The sequence below is a fragment of the Oryctolagus cuniculus genome, chromosome 16 (assembly GCF_051225735.1).
Source record: "Oryctolagus cuniculus isolate XC-2025 breed Fujian yellow rabbit chromosome 16, ASM5122573v1, whole genome shotgun sequence".
Lineage (NCBI taxonomy): Eukaryota > Metazoa > Chordata > Mammalia > Lagomorpha > Leporidae > Oryctolagus > Oryctolagus cuniculus.
Window position 1 is genome coordinate 44,046,778 of NC_142882.1, and position 25,622 is coordinate 44,072,399.

The window sequence follows — 25,622 nt, forward strand, 5'->3', positions numbered from 1 at the left end:
CTGTCTTGCTCCCTGTACTTTTGCCTCCCCCCTACTATTTAAAGCTCGACTCCTGGCTTTATCATTCCCTGCCTTAGACATTTTGCAAAGGGAACAAAGCAGGGAGATCCTGAAGTTACAGAGTTACAGCTAAAATGCAACATTCCTTAGATTGTAGTAGTGATCGCTGGGGAAGGAATAAGAGAGGGAAGGAGGGAGTCAGAAAGAGAAAGATGGGAGACGTTTGAAAGAGATTCAGAGATCAGGAAGGGGAGGAAGGGACCCAGAAACCCAGGCATCTGGGGTGTGCTGTGGCCCCTGCCTGCTAGACCTGCAGAAGCAGTGGGGTCCTCTGTCGGCTGTAGGGATGGGTGACGACCAAAGGAACACTTCTGATGCTTTGATGCTTCTTATAACCCAGAGATTTTATAGTCCCTGAAGCAAGAAGAGCCTGAGGAATGCCTGAAGTGGACTTTTCTTCTTACCCCACAGGATTGGGACTTAAAATAAAGGATAAATGGAGGTAACCTGTGTTTTTCCGACACATGGATTTATGAATTGAGATTCTAACACGGTAGCATAATGGTTCTCAAGTATCACTTAATTTATCCATTAAGTCTGGCATTGCCAAACAAGTTTGTAAATCCCTCAAGGGTTTATAGCCCACCTCATAAAGGCTTAATTTAGGGATTATTGATATGGCTGCTAAACTGGAAATATATTGTATGCCTGAAAGGAACATTAGTAAGTTACTGCTACTCTTAATGGAAGTTGGAGTTAACCAGAGAGCTTGGCCTCAGGGAGACTGTATCTGAAAGGCAAGCACAGAACGCTTCAATATAAGATGTCATCGTTCAATGGATCAAGATCGAAGGAGGATGCGCAGCCCCACAGGGGTGTTTAGGGAAGGAGTTCCATGGGAAACTGTCAGTCCTGGGTCTATAAGGAAGCAGAGCATTCTTGCAAACCAGATGCCAGAAGCATCCCTTCCTCGGAATACCACGGACTTCACTTGTACCATGGACACCTTTCCATTGCCATCATTTTCATTTGTTTTCCTCACCCTTCCAGAAACCTTGTCAAGTTTCCTTGCAGGGGGGCAGTGCCGTGGCTCACTTGTTTGATCCTCTGCCTGCGGTGCCGGCATCCCATGTGGGTGCTGGGTTCTGGTTTTGGTTGCTCCTCTTCCAGTCCAGCTCTCTGCTGTGGCCAAGGAAGGCAATGGAGGATGGCCCAGGTGCTTGGGCCCCTGCACGTGCATGGGGACTGGGAGGAGGCACCTGGCTCCTGGCTTTGGATCAGCGTGACGCTGGCCGTTGCAGCCATTTCGGGGGTGAGCCTATGGAGGGAAGACCTTTCTCTCTGTCTCTTTCACTGTCTATAACTCTACCTGTCAAAAAAAAAAAAAGTTTCCTTGCAGAATTTCCATGAGACCTTGTGGTCTTGATCTTAAGGGACACTCAGTAAATAATTAGGGACCAGGATTTGCTGTGCTACTCAGTGCTCATCTTAATGGACTAGGAAAACACATATGTTGCTAAGGACTAGCTCTGTGGCTCAAAGCCCATAGAGGAATGAGAATCAAAACAAAAAACTGGAACACAATTGAGTAAGTAGACTCTAAATATTTTTTCCATCACCAGATCTTTTTTTAAATGTTCTGTGGGATCACGTTCAGATCCTAACTGATAAAAAGCAGTGCAAGCTTCAGGAAAGGGTCATGCCTCTCACTCACTAGCTGTGTGAGCCTAGAATATTCCCTTGGCTTCTGTGAGCCTCAGCTGCTTGAGGAATATCTGGCTAATTCAGAGTTTTCAGGAAAGTTGCATCAGATAGTACATGAAAAATTAATTGGCAAAGACCAAAGCACAACTGAATGGTAATTATTATTAAATAATTAGATAGTCTCCAAGCTACTCCTTTGACATAACAAAAACCACTGATATTAAAAGGAGAAAAAAAACAAATTCTGTCTTTTACATACTTTGCCCAACCTTGTGTTTCTTGGTAAAATTATACTCTTCAATTCATTGAAGTTTCATGAAATATTGCTCTCAGTTAGCTGTTAGATATTTTTGAAAAAAAAAATATAAACCTTGACTGTGGCTTAAAATTTAAAAACATCCAGAGGAAACGTATCTATAGGCACATCATTGTGGGTTTAGCTTATTGAACACATGAGCATTTTTCTTGATGAGAATGGGTAATGGTACTATGATAGCATAATAGTAGGATGGTACCATCACCTATTCTGGGGAGGATCCAACCCTGATACAGGAGGTACAGCAAAGCTCTTTGGATGGGGTGCAGTGTGCTGGAATGAGAAGGCCATGCCAAGATGGCCGCTGGCAAGCTAGCGTCAGTTACTCAGGAATGGCTTCAGAAACCCCCTGGGAAACCACCTAGCAATGGAGCCTGCCTAGCAACAGGCTGTGATTGGTTGGGGTATAAACCACCCCTTGACCAGATTGGCTGCCTCGGCTATATAAGCTGCTGTACCAACTGAAATAAACAAGTCTGCAGGCCACTCATCTCTGGCCCACTTTCACCCGACTCCAGGGGTCTGTGTGGTGACTCCACGCCTCTTGCTTCCACAGCAGCAGTGCAGCAGAGGACAGGCACTGCGTTCTGGTTTAGGAGTAGTGGGGCTCACACATCCAGGACCTTAATGTGCTTCTGAGAGGGAACTCAAGGGAGATTGCCCTGATGGGAACAGCAAACCTCCTTTTGCTTCTCTCAGGGGGGCAGAAATAGAAAGAATTTCTTTTGTAATAGAAAGATGGCGGCTGTTTCAGGGAGAGTGTGTCAATCGCATGAATCTAAGATTAAGTTCTTTGAGAGATCTGGAAGGGCACTCAGGGCTGACTCCTAAGTGTGTGTCCGTCCTGAGCTGGGACACACAGAGATGAGATGAAAACAAAGGGTGTAAGAAATGGAGGGACTTCTACAGCAAGCATGAAATCTCGAGGGGGAGACCCCCCAAGTCAGGCTGGTTTCCAGCTTAAACCATGTGGGCTCCTATTGTAGTAAGTTGAGTTAAACACACACACACACACACACACAAATGGAAGTGTAATTTTATTTTATGTCACAGGTTAATGAGACTACTATATCTGGGGAGTGCACCAGCAGATGGAACCATATCTCTCTCTCTCTTTCTCTGTAACTCTGTCTTCCAAAGAAATATTTAAAAATTAAAAAATAAAAAACTATACTTTGCTGTATTCACTGATTTATGCAATTTATAAACAGAATCATTAGTGACATATAATTACACATTGCACACATTTAGTATGTTACAAGAACATAAACAGTGGCTTCATATTTCAAGAGCTGTTTTATATTAAGCAACCAATAAAATGTAATAAAATAAAAATACAATTCCATTAAGGCAACATATATATGATTTGGGAAAGAGTAGTGTTATGTATAATTAACCCAAATCTTTTAATACTAAGATTCTCAATCCAGAGTCAAGAATAGTGGGTCTATAGTTGATTCTCTCTGCTATCTTATTATATTATATCATACTGCATTTATGCTAAATTCCTGATTTATGGCAGAACTTACTGATATTCCCGCTGAAATGTTCAAAACTCTTAATGTGTTTACATATCTTGGCTTCTTTCCAGATTTACGTGAACAGTGACTGATCTGAGAAACAAACAGACGGAAATGTCTTTGAATAGCATTCTTTCCCCGTTGGGTCATACAAACTTCCATTCAGTAGGACAGGCAACTGAATTCCTAAACTGGGCAGTCCTATAGTACATTTTTAAAACTCAGGTGGGATTAAAGAGAATGATTTTCTATTCAAGCACGAAAAGAAAAAGGAACTATGAACTTAACAAGGTCTTAAAAACACACACAGGATGGAAAAACAAATTCCTCCAAACTATTGAAGAAAATTAGTAACACACAGATTTTATCATCTATTTCCTTCTCCTCAAAGGGATGTTTTGTTATCCACTTAGACTGAGAAGCTTGCTTTCAACAAAATTCAGGGCTCAGATGCAAAGAATAGAAAAGGAAAAAATATAAATAAAAACCTGACATACCAATATACCAATGGATTTCAATAGCCCATTTTATAATGAGGTAGAACAAAGAACACAATGGATAACTCCAGGATGGCAAAGCTCCAAACCCTCATTCAGTTCATCTACAAGATGCTCTGCCAAGCCCTATCCAAATAACCCAATTATTACTGTCCACAGCCTAGTGGAAATTCTTACAAAATTGGCTCCCATATTGGATCTCCAGTCATGTCTGCACTCGGGTCAAAATAATCACCAGGATTTTGTTGTTGAAGTTTTGCCTCTGGGCTCAACAGCAATTTTGCACAATGGAAAGAGGGAAGGCATCCAGGTAAAACTCTGGATGGAAATTTAAATCAGAGTTCTCAAACCACAAGCAAAGGGGAGTCCTTCCTACATGTGACCCCATTCCCAAAAATACTGGCCAGTGGAAGTCAGGAATTCTAGATTTCCCAACTCTATTTGGCTTCCAGTGTCCCAGTGATCCAAAACTCTTAAATCTCTGCATCTGCCTTTTTGCAATGTCTTATCAAAAGACTGACATAGACCTACATGTAGGGACCCTGATAGGATTAACTAAGGATACATTGGGATAAACAAAAACTGCATTTGACTAGCCAGGCTTCTCTATGCTGCAAAACAAACCCAGCTGTTTCAACAACTCTATGGATTTTTTGGTAGCATCTTAAGTAGAGAATCTGCATAAGGTCTTTCAGCAGCAAAGCCATTTCTAAAAGCCAAGCTTCCCAATGTTTCAGGTGGAAGGGCAAAAACAATGTGGCTCCACTCTGGCCTTGATCCTCATCCCCAGTACCATTCACCCTAGAATTTCCCAGTGGAGCACACAGGGGTGGACAGATGGGATGAAGAGAAGCTCATGGCAAGCGAAGTCTTCATGCTTTCTTAGTCCTGGGCATTTCTCTGGGCTTGCCTTTCTCTTGTGAAACTGGCAAATGGATTTCAATGTCTTTTCATGTCTCCTGTGCTGCCGAGGCACAAATGACTACATGCAACTCTTATTTATCATGGAAAAACTTGCTTCTACTTCTACTTTTTTGTTCTAAAATAGTATTTTGCATCTTTTTAAATTTTATTAATTTTATTTGAATGAAATAGACAAGAGATAGAGAGAGGATGAAAGAGAGAGATGAAGAATCTCCCATCCATTGGTTCACCCCCCAAATGACTACAACAGCCAGGGCTGGGTCCGCCTGAAGTCAGAAAATCAATCTGTATCTCCCACAGGGGTAGCAGGAACCCAAGTACTTGGGCTGCCACCTGCTACCTCTTAAAGTGCACATCAGTGGGAAGCTGGAGTCAGGAGCAGAGTCTGGACTCAATCCCATACAATGCAGTATGGGATGTAGGCATCCCAAGCAGCGTATCTGCCTATACTCCTAATGTATACCCTTGCTTCTAACCTTTTCATCTTTTTTTTTTTTTATCCAAGTGTGTCTGACATTTATTGCTGGAGAAAATCCCCACAACTTTAGAGCTCAGAGATGGTGTTGATGAAAATCTGATGTGTGGATCAGTCTTTGATTTTACCAGTACATGCAGATCCAAGGAGGTTCCAAAACACCAGCACTGTGGTACGGTGGGTTAGGCTGTCACTTGAGACTCCTGAACTACATATCAGAAGGCTGGTTCAAGTCCCAGCTGCTCTGCTTCTGATTCATCTTCCTGCTAATGTGCCTGGGAAGGCAGAGCAGGATGGCCCAAGTGCTTGCGCTGCTGCCACCCATGTGGGAGACCGGGATGGAGTTCTTGGCTCCTGGTTTCAGCCTGGGCCAGACATAGAGGCTGCAGCCATTGGGGAGGACCCAGCAGATGGAAGATCTCTCTCTCTCTCTCTTTCTGTCTCACCCTCTCTCTGTTTCTCTGCTGTTCAAACTGAAAGTGTGTAACTTCTGCGCCCTTGTCAAGTTGCACCATAATGAATCGGGAACCATGTGTATGTTTTTGTGTTCAGAGTGTCAAAGGGCAAAAGAAAGGCTACAGAAACTCTGAAAATTAAAGGGCTTTGCCCATTTTTTTTCGCTCGCTATTAAAGAAAACTGAAAGTTGGCTCTTTGAGAGACGTTCTTTAAGAGATCTTAAAACAGTATGTTTTTAATACAGTATAGCTTAGTGCTTAGCAATGTATGATCTGAAATTAGATTCCCACTTGTCTCACTAGCTCCTTTGTTGGCTGAATAACTTACTCAGAGCAGGTGCAACTTGGTCTGCTCATCTCTTAAACAGTGATAGGTTGACTTGTTAGCACACAGAGTGCTTATAAAGAATAAAGAAGTTATGTACATAAAACACTAAACGGTTTTTGGAAAACAGTAGTCAGTGAGTGTTAGCTATTTTCATTGTCATTTTATAGGCCCATATCTTAAACCCACAATCGTTTCCTATTCAAGTGTGTTTCACCTCTCTTGGAAACTTTTCTACAACATTCTGGTTTATTTTTCTCCTCCAGAAACTGCTGACAGGAACCTCAGAGCCTTCTGATATTTTGGGATCACTCTCCCCAGCTACTCTCCTACAGGTATCCTGCTTTAGCAAGCTACATCTCTAGATATAGCTGAGACTTTGCAGGGCAGATACATCACACACTGGCACGGACTGTCTTCCCGTGGCTACCAATAAGTGTTGTAAAAGATGCTCAAAACTCAATACGAGCAGAAACCTATGAGATTTAGTGAGCTTGCACCTGCTGGAGCAGTCACCTGACCTGGGCTTGGTGGCTCCATGGGTCCCAGCTGGGGTTTTCACGCGTTTGTGGGTGAGTTGGAGGCCGGCTGTTCCAGGCCCCTCTTCTTCCTTCTGGGGGCGGAAGGCTGGAACAGGCATGTTCTTCTCATGATAGAGTCAGAAATGGAAGACAGCAAGCAGAACTCCTGAGGCTGAGTCTTAGGGGTTTCACTGCCACTTCTGGTTCGCCCTATAGAGCATAGCAGGTTTAAGAAGCATCCCTAAGTCAAAAGATGAACATACATGCCTCCATTGGAAGGTAAGGGCAGGGAGGAATATTTCTGACACTAGACACTGTGAATGATCACGATACTGTGTTTCTCTGTGTTTGAGTGTAACTTTTATATTCTTAGCAACAATTATAATTGCTAGAAAGCCCCCTAAAATTAGGGGAAAAGGAAAAGAATCCATTTGAGACTTCTGGTTTTAGAATTACCTTTTAATGCTTACTTATCTGGACGGGGGGGGGGGGGGGGGAGAGAATATCTTCCATCTGCTAGTTCACTTCCAGGGCTGGGCCAGGCTGATGTCAGGTACCAGGAACTCCATCTGGGTAGCAGGGACCCAAGCACGGGATGCACCATCTGCTGCCTCCCAGGGTGTGCAGTAGCAGGAAGCTTGATTGGAAGCCAAGGCGATACTCAAACCTAGGCATTGAGATTTGGGATGTGGGGGTCCTAACCGGCTGTGCCACAGTGTCCAACTCTAATTTTTTGTTTACAAAATAGACTTGAACTTAAAAACTTCTATCTTTCTATTATATAAAGCACCAACACTTTATGAGAATGTAATATTTATTTAGTTGTGACTAATTTATATTGAAAAAATATATACATACCTTAAATATAAATGGACTCAATTAAGGATATTAATAGTTTAGCTATTTATCACTTATATGTTGTATGTAGAGAACATTTTTAGACTATTTAGTGGTTTTACTTTTCATCTTAGAAATATGCTTACATTTTTCCACAATTTTGATACTAAAACATACTATATATATAAATGTTACAATGCCAGATAGCACCTGCAAGTCACTTCCAGCTCACTGATGTTAAGCCATACTCACAAACTCTAAATGAATTTAAAATTTTCATCTATTCCACTTATTTTCAAATTAATTTCTAAAAATAACTTCAATCTGGTGCTTTCCAAATTGTTTCCTTATTCATAAGCACTAAAATGTTGTGATTTATCCTTTCATGAATACATAATTAGTTTGAACATGAAAACAAGGTGAAATTTACATATGTTAAAATGGTATGCAATTTGATCTTTATAAAATGACTGCTGAATTTCTATATATAAAATAAAATTTAATAGTTACAATTATAATGCACTGTCATGGAAAATTGTGGTAAACCTTTGAAAATGCTTAAAATTATGACATTAGATAGGGATCTGACTCTCAGAGATGAACACAATTGCATTCAGTCATCTCAAATGGAGCACATTTATTTATTTATTTTTAAAGATTTATTTACTTATTTGAAAGTAAGAGTTACACAGAGAGAGAAGAAGAGAGAAAGAGGTCATCCATTTGCTGGTTCACTCTTCAGTTGGCTGCAATGGCTGGAGCTGAGCTGATCCGAAGCCAGGAGCCAGGAGCTTCTTCTGGGTCTCCCACATGGGTTCAGAGGCCCAAGGACTTGGGCCATCTTGTACTGCTTTCCCAGGCCATAGCAGAGAGCTAGATCAGAAGTGGAGCAGCCGGGACTCGAACCAGCACCCATATGGGATGCCGGCACAGCAGGTGGCGGCTTTACACGCTACGCCATAGCGCCGCCCCCAAATGGAGCACATTTATTAAATAAACTATCTCTTATCAATATAATTAATTAAACCATTGCTCAGATTGTGTTCCATTCCTAAAAAGACTGACTTTCAATTACATTTAATTAAAGAGCATAAATTTAGAAAACAAGTAGTCTTTCCATAATATTTCCCTGAGGTAGCAGCAATTTCAATGACTCTAAGGCATAAGTTCCATTTCTTTCAAAAAGACTTTGAAAATAATGTGGGAATGGACCATTTTAACTACAGTAAGCACACTTAGAGTCAATCAAGTCTTCTCTGGATCTCATTACAAGCAGTATAGTAGCTGATCTTCATCTGCTGGTTGAAGATTCTCTCCAGTCCCTCAACTCCTGGCTACAAGCTCTATGTACTGGAAAAGTGGCTGCGTTTCTTTTTTTAAGATTATATTTATTTCTTTTGAGAGGCAGAGTTGCAAATAAAGAGAGAGATAAAGGTTTTCCAACTGCTGATTCACTCCGCAGATGGCTGCAACAGCTGGAGCTGGGCCGATCCAAAGCCATGAGCCAGGAGCTTTATCTGGGTCTCCCATGTGGGTGCAGAGGCCCAAGCACTTGGGCCACCTTCCACCGCTTTCCCAGGCCATAGCAGAGAGCTGGATCGGAAGAGGAGCAGCCAGGACAGGAACCTGGAGGAGGCTTAGCCTACTATGTTACAGCACCTGGCCCAAAATGAACATCTTTAGCTCTGCTTTTCCACACTTGAAGAGTACTTCACACTAGCAAGTTGTCTACATTTGCAGCCCCATGACACTGGACAAAGTAATTAAGATCTCTGAGCCTTAATTCACTCCTCTGCACAGAGACGGATACAACCTATAAATATATATTTATAAATGTGATATTATGTTCAATATATATCTAAATGTTCAGTGCTGCCAATCACTTTGCAAACTATAAAGGAATGCATGCTATTTTTCTTTTCTCTAAGCATAATGTCATGTTTTCTTAACTAAATCTAATTAACACCAAATGTGCTGACTGCCTAGGAAAAAGTCATTCTAATTGCTCCAGGATAAATTCTCATCCACTATAAAATCTCTTTGTGGTGTTAAAAATGATGTTAGCTCAGCCAGCAGCCCAAAGCTGCTGCATTTTTTTTTTTTTTTTTTTTTGCTGCAAATCCACTCAGTTTCCCGCCTTGAAAGCCCTGAGAACTTGCTCCCTCAGCCTTGAGGAGTCTCCCAAAGTCGCCCAACATTTTTGCCTAAGGACTTCCAGGGGTGCCTGGCCTGAGCGACCCAGAGGCTCCTGCCCCCATGCAGCCTGCCTCTAACTAGGGCACAGTCCTCCCAACGAGAATCCACACAGGGCTCACACCGTCAGCCTTGACAGCCTGCCCTGACTGCTTAGTTCAATGTTTCTTAGCATCCCTGGAGACGGAGGGAAAGAGGGGGGAGCCCAAGAACTGAGATCCAAGCCCAAGTCCAAATGACACAGTTCATTTAGGAGAACAAATTGCCCCAATTACCCCCAGCCCATTCTATCCCACTCAGTATTACTTCCTCGTAAAATATAAACTCTCCTACTGGATACATATGAGAAATATGGGGGTGGGGGGGTGGGAATTACACAAAATGTTACAGAAGCCATTCCACAAGGTAGATAGTTTACAGTCTCTCACTGAACACATTTCACCCAAGATTTATAGTTCCCACACGCAACTCCAGCCCTGGCCCAACCTCATCTGATCTATTTTCATAAAAATACATGTGGGTAGAGAGTAAAAAGCATCTCTGATGACCGGATACCGGTAATCGTGAAATGTAACATAGGGGAAAATATTAATATTTTAAAAGTATAAGCCAGTGGAAATGTAAAGTGAAAGAACTGATTTTAAAAAGCAATGGCATCTGGATTTAAAGAATCATTTAACTCTATGATGGACAATGGTATTTCTAGTCTTACAGAAGATGGCCAAATACACACTGGCTAAAATCACATTTACAAAGCTTTCCAGACTTCTTTAACACTTAGAAAAATCAGAGACCCTGGAAAATAAAGTCAGAATTCTATTTTGCAAATGAAGGAAAACATACACCTTAGAAATGAAAGAAAAGAAGACTGTATTTGCTTTAGGGATCTAGAGTAACATGCGGCCAATCGTGAAGACATTTGAAACAAAGAGCTCCATTTCCTGTTGTTCTCTTCAGGGTTTTCAAGGTGGGGGGAAATTCCAGAACAGAACAAAAAGACAAAATACCACATAGAGGGAGGGAAGGGACACTTTTAGAATAATTCGGAAGCTTGCCCTTTAGCTTCAGTAGTGTGAGTTATCAGTGAACAGCGAGTGAAGACAGCAGGCCCAGTTTTCTACATCCTCATTCTCTGCAGGCTTAGCTCGCCCACCACTATTACCCTTTGACCTTTCACACCTCTGTGAAAAGGACCTTTAAGTGTTTTATTTTCCGCTACTGCCTTGCCTCTGGTTCAGGCAATTTATAGTCCCTACACACTGAAGTACTTTTTATGTCACAGATATAGACATTCCTCCAGCTTCTATAATCTGTGCACCACATTTGACAAGTTATAAGGAACAGAAGACCCACACTGTGTCTCATACAACTGGGCAAGCGCAATGGAGAGGCGTAGCTCGATGGTTCTGAAAACCTCAGAGGTCATTTTCTCGTCACATTCTTCATGCGACCAGCAGCTGACCAATGAGCCCGGGGTTTCTGTCTTTGATTAACGCGGCAATAATGGCGGCGCCTTGCTTTAAACTTTCCTGTAGCGTCTGCTCATCCTGAAAAGAAGGGGTAAAGCAGTCATTATTTCACAAGAAAAAAAAGGGTCACCCCTCACATCCAACAAGGAGCCCCCTGACTGTGGATTTTTATAAACTCAGACCACAGCCATTGGCATGGACTTAAGTCCCCAAAGGAGAGATGCTTTCACCAGCACTTGTCATTACAGACACACACACACACACAAAATACCAGTCCAAGATACCAAGAAAAACACTGACATAATTTCCAATGCTAACAGAAAGAAATAAAGGATTATTTTCCCTTGATCCGATTTCTGAGCAATTTTGGCGCTTCACTGAAGTGCGGATGCTTCATGGATGAGGCAAGCCTTTTTCTCTTCTTTCTGCATGTCCTCCGACTCTGTTATAGACTGTTTGTTATGAGTACTGGTGTAGAGAGGGGAAAAAAACCGTTGCTTGTGAATTAAGGTTCCGGCAAAATCTTGACAAGAGTAATCTCATAGGTCGCTAAAAAGTGATTCCACCTTTGAAATTTGACTGCCTGTGGAAATCTGCTTATCCTGTAACTGGCTAAGCCTCTTGAAGGTAGGAGCAGGTTATCACCTGGATAGAAAAGGAGCCGTGGAGACAGAGCTGTTGTCTTCACATTAAGGTCTCTGTGTTATGAACAGTGACAGGGAGAGGGTAAGCGGTCTCTACACGTAGCCCAATGCGCAAGACCTCACTTGGAACCATTGCCTCCCTTCCTTGCTGTTTCCTGCACCCACATATTCTGGGATAGCACGTCTAGGATGATGCCTCTCCACCTGCTCCTGCAGCAGAACCCTCTGTCCTCCGTTACTGGAGCAATTTCTCGGCAGTCTCCTGGACCCCACGTCTCACAGACCAGTCAAAGCACTGCTTTTACATTGCAGATCTGAACATCTCACCCTCCTCAAGGCTTCCTCTAAACCCCAGGAAAAAGGGTGACCCCTGTAGGTGGAAACAGCCTCTTATTTTTTTTTTAAGATTTATTTATTTATTTGAAAGTGAGAGTTACACAGAGAGAGGAGAGGCAGAGAGAGAAAGAGAGAGGTCTTCCATCTGCTGTTTCATTCCCCAGCTGGCCGCAATGGCTGGCACGGCACCCATCCGAAGCCAGGAGCCCAAGGACTTGGGTCGTCTTCTACTGCTTTCCCAGACTATAGCAGAGAGCTGGATCAGAAGTGGAACAGATGGGTCTCGAACTGGCACCCATATGGGATGCCAGGACTGCAGGGAGTGGCTTTACCCGCTACACCACAGCGCCAGCCCCCACCTCTTCTTGAGGTTCCCTTACATCATTCAGTTCTCAGTGCCTATAGCCACGTGGTATGGTGTGGTATGGTGTGAAGACTGACTGAATGGGGCCTGCGCTGTGGTGCAGTGGGTTAATGCCCTTGCCTGAAGTGCCAGCATCCCATATGGGCACCAGTTTGAGTCCCAGCTGCTCCTCTTCCGATCCAGCTCTCTGCTGTGGCCTGGGAAAGCAGTAGAAGATGGCCCAAGTCCTTGGACCCCTGCACTCTCAGGGGAGACCCAGAAGAAGCTCCTGGCTTCAGATCGGCTCAGCTCTGGCCGTTGTAGTCATCTGGGGAGTGAACCAGCAGATGGAAGACCTCTCTTTGTCTCTACCTCACTTTGTAACTCTGTCTTTCTAGTAAATAAAATAAATCTTAAAAAAAAAAAAAAAAAAAAAAGACTGCTATTTGAGCTCCTGAGCTAGGGCACTGGTTGATGCCTTTGCCAGCAAAGCTTCCCGCACCCTTCCTGGCTCAGCTGATCCTGATTACTCTTTGGGGTGCTGCAGCCCAGTTGGGGTGTCTGAATCTGTAGCTGTGAATTCCTCGAACACACTGCATGCTATTACTCTCCTTAGTCGACCATCTATTCTACCAGATGATGAGCTGCTTGATGTAAAGAATTTTTCAATTTATCTTTGAATATGGAACACTTAGCTAGATGCCTAACACATGGGTAGCACGCCATAAATTCTGACAAATGCAAACCAAGGGTGGCTCTGGCTATGATAAGGAGATCATCACTCTTTGTTGATGTTAACTGCTTGTTTGGTTACTTTGTTTACTCTTATTTGAAGGTTTAACTGGGAGCCTGGCAATAGTACAAGGAAACATATGATCCAAGGGTCACCACCACCTCTGCCTCCACTAGCCCTGGCCCTGGGTTCCTGATGGACCTGCTGTTTATTTCACCAACGCCCTTGACTGTGTCCTAAAGGGTGAAGCAAGGAGCAGAATGGTGACTGCTTTTTTTTTTTTATAAAATGACATTTCTTTAGTTTATGAAACCTTTTATTTAATGAATACAAATTCCGTAAGTACAACTTTAGGAATATAGTAGTTCTTCCCCCAAAACCCACCCTCCCAACCCCACTCCCATCCTATCCATTCATTATTAAGATTCATTTTTAATTAACTTTATTCAGAAGACCAACTCTGTACTTAGTAAAGATCTCAACAATGTGCACACACACACACACACAGTATAAAGAACCGTAAGACAGCACTTCAATATTGGATTTCAAAGGCTGTTCTGGTTTCCAGATTATCACGAGAGTGAGATGACATTTGAACAGATCATTTTAAAGACAAATGTGTGTGGATTAAAATATGATACACTTCTACAGGAGCAGAAGTCATCCATGCCACATCATACGTAAACACAGTGCTCCGACATTGGGAAAAACATAAACCAACTATTGACAAGCATCTGTCTCTCATAATGATAAAACTCATCACGGTGGTGCAGGCTCTGTAATACATACCTACTTCCAAGTTTGGTTTGCTAAATGAAGACATAACACAGATGACGATAATTAAGGCTTCCCTTGAAAAACAAACAGAAAAAGTCTACCTTGCCAGCCCTTACTTGTCATAATAATTAGAAGGTGGCACAGGAATAAATAAAGAAATTAAGAGAAAGTTGTTTAAGATCCCAGGGCTAGAAAAATCACATTTCTAGTCTTACAATAAATCTTCTGCATTCACTCTGATAGCTCCAAAATGTGTATATTTCTAGTTAATAAGAAATTTCAGAGGTTCTTTTAAAGATTAGTTTACACTATATTATTTTACAGGATTTATTTTTTGAAAGATCAGAATTCAGTGAGAACAAACTATGTCACTCCAGTGAACAGAGCTCACTGCATCATTTTAGTTCCAAAAATATGGAATTTTGAAATCTATTAAATAAGATGGTCGACACACATACTCTCAGAAAATCCTAGTATACACAATTTAGATTTCAAATTCATCAAAAAATTCCCTATCTCTATATAACAATATTGATAACACAGAAAAATACCAAAAAAATCTTGAAAAAGCATGTCTTCTATGAGTAGTGATGCTGGCCTTTTGTTCTATACCTGTTAAGTGCAAATCAAAAACACATTGAGAAAGAACCTGTTACAGTGGCTTTGATAAGCGTTAAAAAACTAAAGATAAGCGTTAGCAGGGATGTAGAGGAAAGGGAACCCTTAAACCTGTAGGTGGGAAAGTAAATTAGCATAGCCACAATGGAAATCTATGTTCCTCCAGATATCACAAATAGAACTACCATGTGACACAGCAATCCCACTTCTGGGTGTACTCGGATAAGCCAAGCCATTGAAATCAGGCTGTCCAAGACATGTCTGCACTCACACATTCACAGTAGCACCACTCACAACAGCTGGGGGTATGGAATCAACCTAAGGGTGCATTAACAGCTGAGTGGATAAAGAAAAATACAACAAAGTCCCATTCAGCCATAAAAAAAGAGAGAGAGAATGAAATCCTCTCATGTTCAAAAACACACGTGAACCTAGAGAAGTTGTTGAGTAAAATCATCCAGGTGCATGCAGGCATCTCATATGTAGAGTATAAAAGGGCTGACTTTGTACAGGTAGAGAGTAGGATAGCAGGTTACCAGGGGCTGGGGTGCGGAGTTAGGGGAAGAGGCAGAAATGACTATAATCAGATAGAAAGAATACAAAGCAAACAAACCAAATATCCAGAATAAGCAATCACACAGAGAGAAAGTAGAGAAGTGACTTCGGGGCTGGGGTACAGGTGTGAGGGGACAGGCAGGTAGAGGGGACAGAAACTGGCAGTGACCTCAGTGGTCATGGGGGTGGTGACCACAGCGGTCATAAGGGTTCTTTGGCGGGGTGATGAAAATGTTATAAAATTCACTGTGGTGATGGCTGCGCCATGCTATTAGTCAACGAGAAACCTCTGAGCCATATGCTGGAAATGGGCAGGTGGTAAGTGGATTGTGGTAAGTGGATTGAATTCCATCTCAATAAAAGTTCTGAAGGGCCCCTGCTGTGGCATAGCAGGTAAAGCCGCCACCTGCAGTGCCAGTATCCCATGAGCGCCAGTTCGAGTCCTGGCTACTCCACTTACGATCCAGCTCTCTGCCATGGCCTGGGAATGCAGTAGAAAGCAGTAGATGCCTGTAAGCCAAGTGCTTGGGCCCCTGCCACTATGTGGGAGACCTGGAAGAAGCTCCTGGCTCCTGGCTCCTGGCTTCAGATCAGCACTGCTCCTGCTGTTGTGCCCAACTGGGGAGTGAACCAGCAGATGAAGGACCTTTCTCTCTCTCTCTCTCTGCCTCTCTAATAAATAAATAAATAAATCTTTTAAAAAAAAAAGTTCTGAGAAAATAAAAAGCATTTCTTGTTGCAAGTGGACATGCAACGAACAATCTTTTAGTCCTTGAGGAGAGCAGGGAGCAGACAGGCAGAATAGGTGACCACTTGTTATCACTCACAGGTATGAATGTGCAGGGGTGGGGGAGAGGGTTCCCTTGTGAGTTCCAAATACCACTGGAGAAAGTTTTTTTTTCACCTAGCAACCTTATTTATTTATTTATTTATAATGGGGAGGGGGGAGCAGAGAGTAAAAGGAACAGAGAAAGTTTGCATTTTCTGGTTCACTCCCCAGATGCCTGTAAGAGCCAAGGCTGAATGGGACCAAAGCCACGAGTGGGAAATCCAAGCCGTGTCCCCCACATGGGGGGCAGGGGCCCAAGGACTTGAGCCACCACATGCTGCCTCCCAAGATGCACCTCAGCGGAAGGCTGGAAGTGGGAGTGCAGCAGGACTCAATCTCAGGCTCTCTAATACGGGAAGTGGGTGTTTACAGCCCCAACCTGAAAACCTAGAGCATACACTTGGGGAGTTTAAGGACAGTCAGAAGGGCACTGGATGCTGTGAGATGTGTTGATGGCTGCATTTTCTCCCACATCTAAATCTCTGACAGGGCTGCCATCGCTCACTTCGTCATCCAGTTCACTTCATAATCATGTCAAAGTTTTGGAGAAAACTTTTTTAAGATTTCAAACTCTACCCCCTTCAAAAATAATGCAAATGAAACTTTCAGTTGAAAATACAGTGTTCACTCTTTCCTTTGTGCACGACTATAATACAGCAAAAATAGAAGCCAGCTAGATAGGGGAGAAGTATACACTGCGGCAGTCAGCTTTCTCTAAAATGTTACCAAGAGTTATTTTTGGATGATGGATTTATGGCAATTTTTATTTCTTCTTTGTCCTTTGCTACATTGTCAAAATTTCCATAATGAACAAATTTCGTTCTTACAAGAAAAACAAGTTATTTTTAAAATTTAGCTTCATGACTGCTGAACTTCAGGGAACTGAATTTGATTTGTGACCATATAAAATCAATAAGACAGAGCACTGTCCACATTTCCGAAAGATGCTTCTCTCCATAAATATCTTCAAAACCTGTACTAAGAAAATATTTTTTTGTTTGAGAATTCTAATCTCCAATAAAAGGCCAAAAAGGAACCATATAAATAATTCACAATGTCTTGACTTTCTGGTGATTTAGATTTTAAGAAAAATATCAGGCAAGTGACGTTAAAAGTAACAACAACAAATCTGTACTTAATTTTACCCAACTCATAACAATTGTTCTCTGAGATCTTAGAGTTGCTTACCAGCTGAATTTTAAAAACAGCAGAAGCTATATTTATATATGTGTGTGTGTGTGAGTTTACATATGCTGCTTTTCAATTTCTATCACCTCAAACTGAATAATTTAGTAACAGAACTTAGCATTCTCATCTAGAAATTTACACTTAGCCATTTCTCTCTATCACTTGTAATTTCAACATTAGGATGAACAATACCATGTGTGGATGGAATATGTATACCATTCTATTTTAAACATAGAAGGTGAGTCTAAATTTACTCCCCAGCCAATTCAGGTTTGTCTCTACGACTCTGCCCCTAGTCTTTTCCTATGTGTGTCTGTTGTTGTTGTCATTGTTGGTTGGTTTCTTGTAGGGATTATATCCAGCATCTTCAGCTGAGCAAGGACAGACGGCTGCCTGCAGAAATTCTCAGGGGACCGCTAAGGCTTTGGCAAGCCCTTGGGAAGCCAGGGTGCGTAGGAGACGTCTTCAGTTTCCCGCAGGATTGAGACTGACAGCAGCACCTGCATAATTCATGGAAGCTCTTCCCTGACCCCACCCTCACCTTCCACCTCAAAACTTGGGCAAGGGAAGCCTGCAGTTCCAGAAGTAGATTGCTAATAAGTAGCAATTTGCAAGTCCACAAGTGGTCAATTTCCTAGGCTGTCCATGCCCTCACCATTACTCCTAACCGTCTCTTTCAATTTTCTGAAAAGACAACTTCTGGAAAAATTATTCCCAGAGGGCTTAAACTGGAAGGAGTTTCAAGACCAACATTTTAAGATAGTGAACCCCATCAGTTGTGCAACACAGATGTCAGTACTTGAATGAAAGAAGTGGAATTAAGTTTATGGTAGGCTGTTAGAATCGCATTTATGTGGATTTTGTAGAATACTATCTCAAAGAATAGCAGGAAAAGCTATGACATCATTGTTCTCCAAATCTTTATGGACAAGCTGAAAGGAAATCTTTTAGAGATAATCATCCCCCTCCATATAACACTCCGAAGGAACACAATGTACTCTACTAAAAAGGAAAACTATAAAGTGAAAATATGCGTATACATACTTAAGCTTTAGATGTCTCAGGAGATTAAACAGTCATTCTTGAGGAAAAAGTACTGCATTGTCTCAGTGAATTCCATACCCAAAGCCTAATTCAATTTCCATGAGCTACAAAACTGTCCTAAGATTCAGACTGCTCATAGTTTCACATTAATATCCTGCTGCCATCCTCGTTTTTGGAAAACTCTTGTCAAGATTATTCTATAAATGCTCCAAAATTTCAATACTCTAAAAAATCATGAATATACTCTTTATATCCATATCTACCTGCCTATCTCCACCCATCCAGCCATACCATGTACAATATCAAGCAATTGGACAGACATACTTTATGAACCTCTAACTAGTTTGTTACATTTATACTATAATTAAAGTCAAATCAAAATAATTTGAGACTAAACTTTTTGGTTGGTACACATTTTGCTGATATGGAAAAAAAAAATCTGATGGAGACACACTGTCCCCTAGTGGAGATGAAAATAAATGTTCAGTGCTTATAAATCCCCAAAACCCTGGGAAAAACCAATCCCTTGTTGATCGGGCTTGAGAGAAACACAATAGCTCTCTTCAAATGAAAGTCTCCCAAAACCTAAATAATAAAATGTTGGGTTTATTCATTAGCACAATCATCATCCAACAGTTTTATTCTCCTTAACAAGGACTGCTCTGTGCCTATCACAGGGCCCTGCAATACAGCTCAGTAAGTACTTGTGGAAGGAGATAATGAAGGAGGAAAAAAAAAAAAAAAAGAGTTGACAATAAAACTCTGGAGGCAGCAGTGACATTTGCTGAATCGGAACAGAGGACAGAGATGGGAACAAGCTGTCCTCAGCCAGCATGGTGAGAACAGACTACAAGGTGAAATGTGGTTGGCCAGAAGGACCAGACCTCTGGCCCAGGACACAAGACAGCAACCACTGTGTCGAGTATTTCTAGATCCAGAACTTGTCAGTCACATTTGTCACTGTCACACCCCATTTTCTTGAAATATCATCCGTAACGTAAGTTCCACTACTTAATAAAGTTGAAAATGTGGACTCATGTATGATGCCCCTTTGAACTAGCAACAAGGCTCTGATCCTAATAAAACTCACCTAGTTTTCCACTGTAACAACCCTCAACAGCCTTGCTCCAGCCACTGTAAGGCTGTGTCCACACCATCCTACACCTGGGTCCCTCCAGGGTGTCCCAATTGGCTGCTTTTCTTTGCCTGTGCCCACTGCTTTCCCTCACTAGAAAAATCACTCCCCTACACTGAACCCACATTATCTTCAGCACTTCTTCTTAGCATCCTGGGCCCTCCATGATCCACCCAACTAATCCTGCTAACTGTAATTCTCGCCTTTACTCTAAGAATCATACTCTTCAGATCATAATTGTCTGATCCTTGTTATCCCTGCCCCCCAGTAAAATGGTTTCCCAATAATTGTGTTTCCAATTCACATTAGTTTTTCATGGGTCCAGCTGTGATGACTTCCCTTAGGAAGTAACTTATAGCAGTTTTTCTCCGAATCCCTTACAGATAGTTAAGTCTCCATATCCATAGGTTTCATATATATGGATTTAACCAACCATAGGTCAAAAATATTTGAAACAAAATTTCTTCTTCACTGAACACATACAGAGTTTCTTTTTGTCATTATTCCCTAAACAATTAAGTATGACCACTATTTGCCCAGCATTTACACTGTATTTAGTATTATAAGAAATCCAGGGGTGATTCCAATTATATGGGAGTATGTATATGGTTGACGCTCAAATATCGCATCATACTATAGAGAGGATTTGAACATCTGTAGGTTTTGGTATCTATACGATGGACTTGGAACAAACCAGTCCCCTTAGACTACTAAGGAACAACTGCATTTTCATTAGGTTTGCATATATATGAGTCTTATTTTCTTAGCTAGATTATAAAGTCCTAAAAGTCTTCTCTCAAATTATATCCTAACCTTTATTCCTGCCAATAGCAGGAATAAAGATTTACTAAGTAGGTGAGCATCTGGCACAGTACTTTAAGATGAAACTTGGGATGACCACATTTCAAGTCAGAGTGCCTTCATGCAAGTCCTGGCTTCATTTCCAATTCTAACTGCCTACTAATGCACATCCCGGGAGACAGCAATGAGGGCTGCCTCCCTGCTGTACACATGGGAGACCATACTGAGTTCCAGGCTCCTGGCTGAAGTCTGACCCAGCCCTGGCTGTTGTAGGCATTTGGGGAGTGGGGATGGGGTGTGTGAACTTTATTAGTAGGCTAGTATTCCACAAAGATTTGGCTTAACTGACCATTAAGACATCTTTGAAACTTCAAGTATTTATTTTTGTTTTTAAAAATAATGTTGTTTTTTTAAATTTGTATTAATTTGAGACAGAAGAGAGATAGAGTATTTCCATCTATTTGTTCACTCCCCATAGGGTTGGAAGAGCTGGAGCTGGGCCAAGCTGAAACCAAGAGCTGAGAACTCTATCTTGGTCTCCCACTTGAGTGGCAGGGGCCCAAGATCCAAGTACTTGAGTCATTACCTGATGTCTCCCAGGGTGCATAACAGCAGGAGGAAGTTATAACTGAGAGCAGATCCCACCCAGGACTCAAACTCAAGCACTCAGATATGGAATGTGGGTGTTCCAAGCAGTGTCTCAACTGCTGTAACAAATGTCTACCCTGTAAAAATTCTGAAGTATTTAGATAAAGAATACATCATTATGTAAATCACCACCTAAAAAATCATAACAGAAAAAATTTGTACATGGAAATGGGTAAATGTGTTCAAAACAAGGCATTCATGCCAGGAATTCATGTAGATTCTTCAGTGTCCCTCATACTCACCAAGATGTACTTCAAAGGACAGGAATGACTGACATGGAACTTCTCTAAAATTCTAAGTGCCAGAACACAGTGGAATCTGAGGACCAGATTGTTACATAACACCCTGGCTATCTGTCAGAGGAAAAAGGAAGAAGAACTTTGGGGATGTGCAAGGACTCCAGGGGTACACCAATCAGTGGAGCCCTTCTTTAAAATAATGTTTAAAAATTTAATCAATGATGAAATAAGTGAGGAGGAAAAAGAATAGGAATTTCTTTATTCATCCAATGACTGTTTGTTGGGCATACCAGGCTCTAAGTTATATGAGAGTACTTTAAAAGGTTTGTGGAAATGGAATTAAAAGATAAGCTTATTTTGATGTAAGGAAAATTGAAATCCACACACATTGTCCACAAACTTTTGAAGTTCCCTTGTATGTTGAGATGTGAATGGATAGATGTGGCTTTTCTCCTTATGGAACATATACTCAGGCAAATAAGACAAATATATAAACACTAAAATGCATTCATAATTACAAGCCATAAATAAAACAACAGACCAACTTAGCAGCAAAATAAATTCAGCACAAGAATTCTCGGGGCAAAATATTTTAAAATCTCTGTCAAATATTTAAATAAATATAGAATAAAAATGAGCAAGTGAGACAATGTTCTCAAACATGCAATTTTCTCAAACAGAAAATTCAACTTTTACAGATGAAAACCAATGATGAATTCAAACAACAATAATCTCAAAGGATAGATCACATGAGGGGTCAGATACAGTTGAAGATAGCATTATTGAAACTGAAGACAGAGTTGAGGAAATGACTTGGCACACATGTCAGAGAAGATCAAGGAAAGGAGGTTAAGAGACTTGGCAGAAATGAAAAGAATGTCTAATGTCTATTTAAGCAGAATCCCAGAAAGAGAATAAAGACAGTGGAGGAAATGATAAAGAGGGCATGGTATAGAATTTCTACAAGCTATGGAACAAGTGAACTCATTTGTGAAGGAAACTGAGGATTCTCGGGCTGGGTAAACGATAGACAAATTCTAGGGAAAACAAAAACAAAAAGCAGAAACTAATGCCTGCCCCCAAATCTATCAAACTTGAATGCCTGTACTGCTGCCCACACACCCACACTCTTTTTTTAAAGGATGAAGACAAAATACAGGCTCCCTCTGATGAACAAAACCCAAGTGCCTACCCCTAAAAATCCTTCTGACAGTAAAGAATGCACCTGCTATGGAGAGAAAATAACCTCAGAATAAAGGTTTAACAGGCAGGAAGGTATGGACAATAAAGAAATGGCCTTAGGACAAGTTGATGAATCTAAAGGCAGTGGTCTTCAGAAAAATACAAGTAATATCTGAATGTAGGGGACATTTAAAAGAACAAAACAAAAATCTTGGGTGAGAACATTGGCATTTAGGTTGTAAGAGAGTGATCAAATGTAAAATATTCCGAGATTGATGAAAGTTTTGGGACAATGATTAAAATGTTAATATCAAAATTTCACATAAATATGTAAAATAAGATTTCAGAAGACCTCCTAACTGTTTAAAAACAGGACATGAAACTTTGTATCTGCTGAGAAAACAGTGGAGTGAAAACAACTGGAGCTTCCAGGTGTCTAAAGCCAATGGCGACTCAGAGTGTTTTCTTTAATCATTGCCCCTAAAGACCCCTCAACCGGGGATGGGGGCACACAGGGCATAAGGGGAAGTCCCTAGCAACAGAAAGCAAGGGGGCCAGGCAGCCCTCCAGGAACAGTATCTGAATAAAAAGAAGGTCCAAAAAATGACACACACACACACACACACACACACTGTCAACACAATCTCAAGACAGCCAGTTCCTAAGGCTAAAGGGAAAAACAAAGCAGAGAGAGAAAATCACCCAAGTTTGCACAGGGATGTCTTATGCTCCCGTCCTATCACAAATGTTTGTGGCAATCAGAATAGGCTGGTGACACACGGAAAGGGTGTAAGGAGTGGCTGAAGGGTATCAAGTCGACCTGAGAGTACCACGGGAAACATTAGCCTTAGGCAAGTGTGAGGTCTTGAAAAGTGCTGGAGTGTAACCAGCATGGCTATAGGGAAGGAGCTCCACATTCTGCTGGGTTGGAGGCAGCAGCTTTCTCCTGGGGAAGAAAACCACAAAAAGGAAGGGAGAAGCAGATTTGTTGGTTGAATGTTGTAGAGGAGCAGAAGGGGAAAAGTTAGGGCCATGAAGCACAGAAGTGGACCAAGCAATGGGAGGACGCACAACCCAATGAAGATAAATTGACCCAAGAAGTTGAATTTTGCTACACTGACAGAAGGGGGCAGCATTGAACTGGAAATGCTGTAAACTAATTAAGGCAACAAATTCAGTGAGAGGCGTTAATGAATATATACAATTACACAAAATTTTAAAAAATTGAACCACCAAAACGAACATCCGGAATACTCTCTTCACTCAAGAAAACACAAGGAGGCAGAAAATGTAAGATCATACTCCGGCTGGCGCCACAGCTCAAAAGTCTAATCCTCCACCTGCGGCGCTGGCACACTGGGTTTTAGTCCCGGTCGGGGCGCCGGATTCTGTCCCAGTTGCCCCTCTTCCAGGCCAGCTCTCTGCTGTGGCCAGGGAGTGCAGTGGAGGATGGCCCAAGTGCTTGGGCCCTGCACCCCATGGGAGACCAGGAGAAGCACCTGGCTCCTGGCTTCGGATCGCAGTGGCCATTGGAGGGTGACCCAATGGTAAAGGAAGACCTTTCTCTCTGTCTCTCTCTCTCTCTCACTGTCCACTCTGCCTGTCCAAAAAAAAAAAAATCATACTCCAACATGAATGGCATTTTTTTAACATGGCTCTGACTTTCAAAAGCATGCTAGTGTTTGTTTCATACACTCCAAAAAATAACCATCATAATCCACCAAGATAAGAGAGTCATAGGACGTGTAATATTAACAATGTCAAATGAACCCAAATGTATTACAGATAATCAAACTGGAGAGAGTGCTAAAGACAATAACTAACCTAATTGCATTTTATTCCACACGCAGAGACAAATTGCCACACACATGTATTATATTTTAAGTAATACATCCCCCCCACAGGTATGGTTAGCAGTTTTAAAAATTACACTTATGCATGCTCTTGACTGATAAGAAACAGATAAGAAAACGTGTTTTTGTAGACAGGGTTACATATAAGGAAAGGCAGGAGGGCTAGAAAGGTCCCATGATTGGATTGAAAACAAAGATGTCAGTTTGAACTCATGGTCTGCAGCTAGATGATACATGATATAGAAATACACACAGATGGAGACACAGAAACAGATGCAGATGAGCATGTCTGAATGTACAAAAATATACACACTCCCTAGGACTGTCCACTGAAAGAACTTACAAACAATGGTATGCCAGAAGCAATGGGCACCCTTAGCAACAGATCTTGGTATCTAAATATCATTCTCTAATGCAAGAAAATTGAGTTTCCTGGAAAAACTGCCAATTCCAAAAGGGGATAGGGAAAAGAACAGGATGGTTCTGAAACATCTCTTGGTGGCAGAAAGTGAGCAGGTACTCAAAATCCAATGAGGATATTGGGAAAGAAGACAAGTGAAAACTGGAGATTCCAGGTGCTTAAAGCCAATGCGGACTCTGAGTGTTTTCTTTGATCATTGCCCATACAGACCTCTCAACTAGGGATGGGGGCATGCAGGGCACAAGGGAAATCCCCATGAACACAAAGCAAGAAGGCATGTAATGGCAAAATCTGGGAAAAGGGGTAAGAATATAGTGCAACTATAGTTGCTTCATTAAGCATAAAACAAAACTAACACCCAGAGTCCATTTACACAGGTAGAGAGACAAATACATTGAGGAAGCAAACAAGAAAGCAGAAAGGAGGGAGGGGTGAGATATGAAGAGGAATGCGGGAAAACTTTCTTATTGTGGAGTGCCAATTAATACATTTTGGAAGAATGATGGAAACTGAAAAGCATCATCTGACTAGCAATACCATATGGACTTCTTGAATCATCAATGCATACTAAAATTACTAAAAGAAAGTCACGATTAAAGTTCAAGATAATTACATAGTCTAACTGTATCTCCCACAAGATAAGTCTTAATTATAATGGAAAAAAATAAATTTACGGTGGGGAAACCTGGCAGATGCCACCTTAGCCAAGTGATCAAAGTTAACATTGACAGCAGTGAGACAGACAGACATCCTGTGACATAGCACGATGAGAGGATGCAACGTTACTTTCAGGGCACTCTTGTCCAACAGGCATAGCTTGAATTGACTCATGAGAAAAGAATAGAGAACTCTAATTTGAGAGATATTACCCAAAAGTATGGGCCAGTATTTATTAGGAGTACAAAGTCACAAAAGATACAGGAAGATGCATCATCCCAGACCAAAGAACAAGAGACCTGACAGGAAAACACAGCATGTGTTCCAGGATTGGATGGTGGATCAGAAAATGTACACTAGTGGAACAAGTAACACAACTTGA

At 41.6% G+C, this 25,622-nt stretch overlaps 1 protein-coding gene across 5 annotated transcripts in view; it reads right to left on the reverse strand.

Annotated features, from left to right (window-relative positions):
* Window positions 1–8,187: 8,187 nt before the first annotated feature.
* CRPPA (CDP-L-ribitol pyrophosphorylase A) overlaps window positions 8,188–25,622 on the reverse strand; it is a 325,693-nt gene continuing 308,258 nt past the window's right edge. For all 5 annotated transcript variants that reach the window (XR_519724.5, XM_051832566.3, XM_002720852.6 and 2 more), the window contains one exon: window positions 8,188–11,315. Coding sequence is in view for 4 of the 5 variants with exons in the window: in XM_051832566.3 (XP_051688526.2) it covers window positions 11,211–11,315 (105 nt within the window). In the remaining variant the exon portion in view is untranslated. The remainder of the gene's footprint in view (window positions 11,316–25,622) is intronic.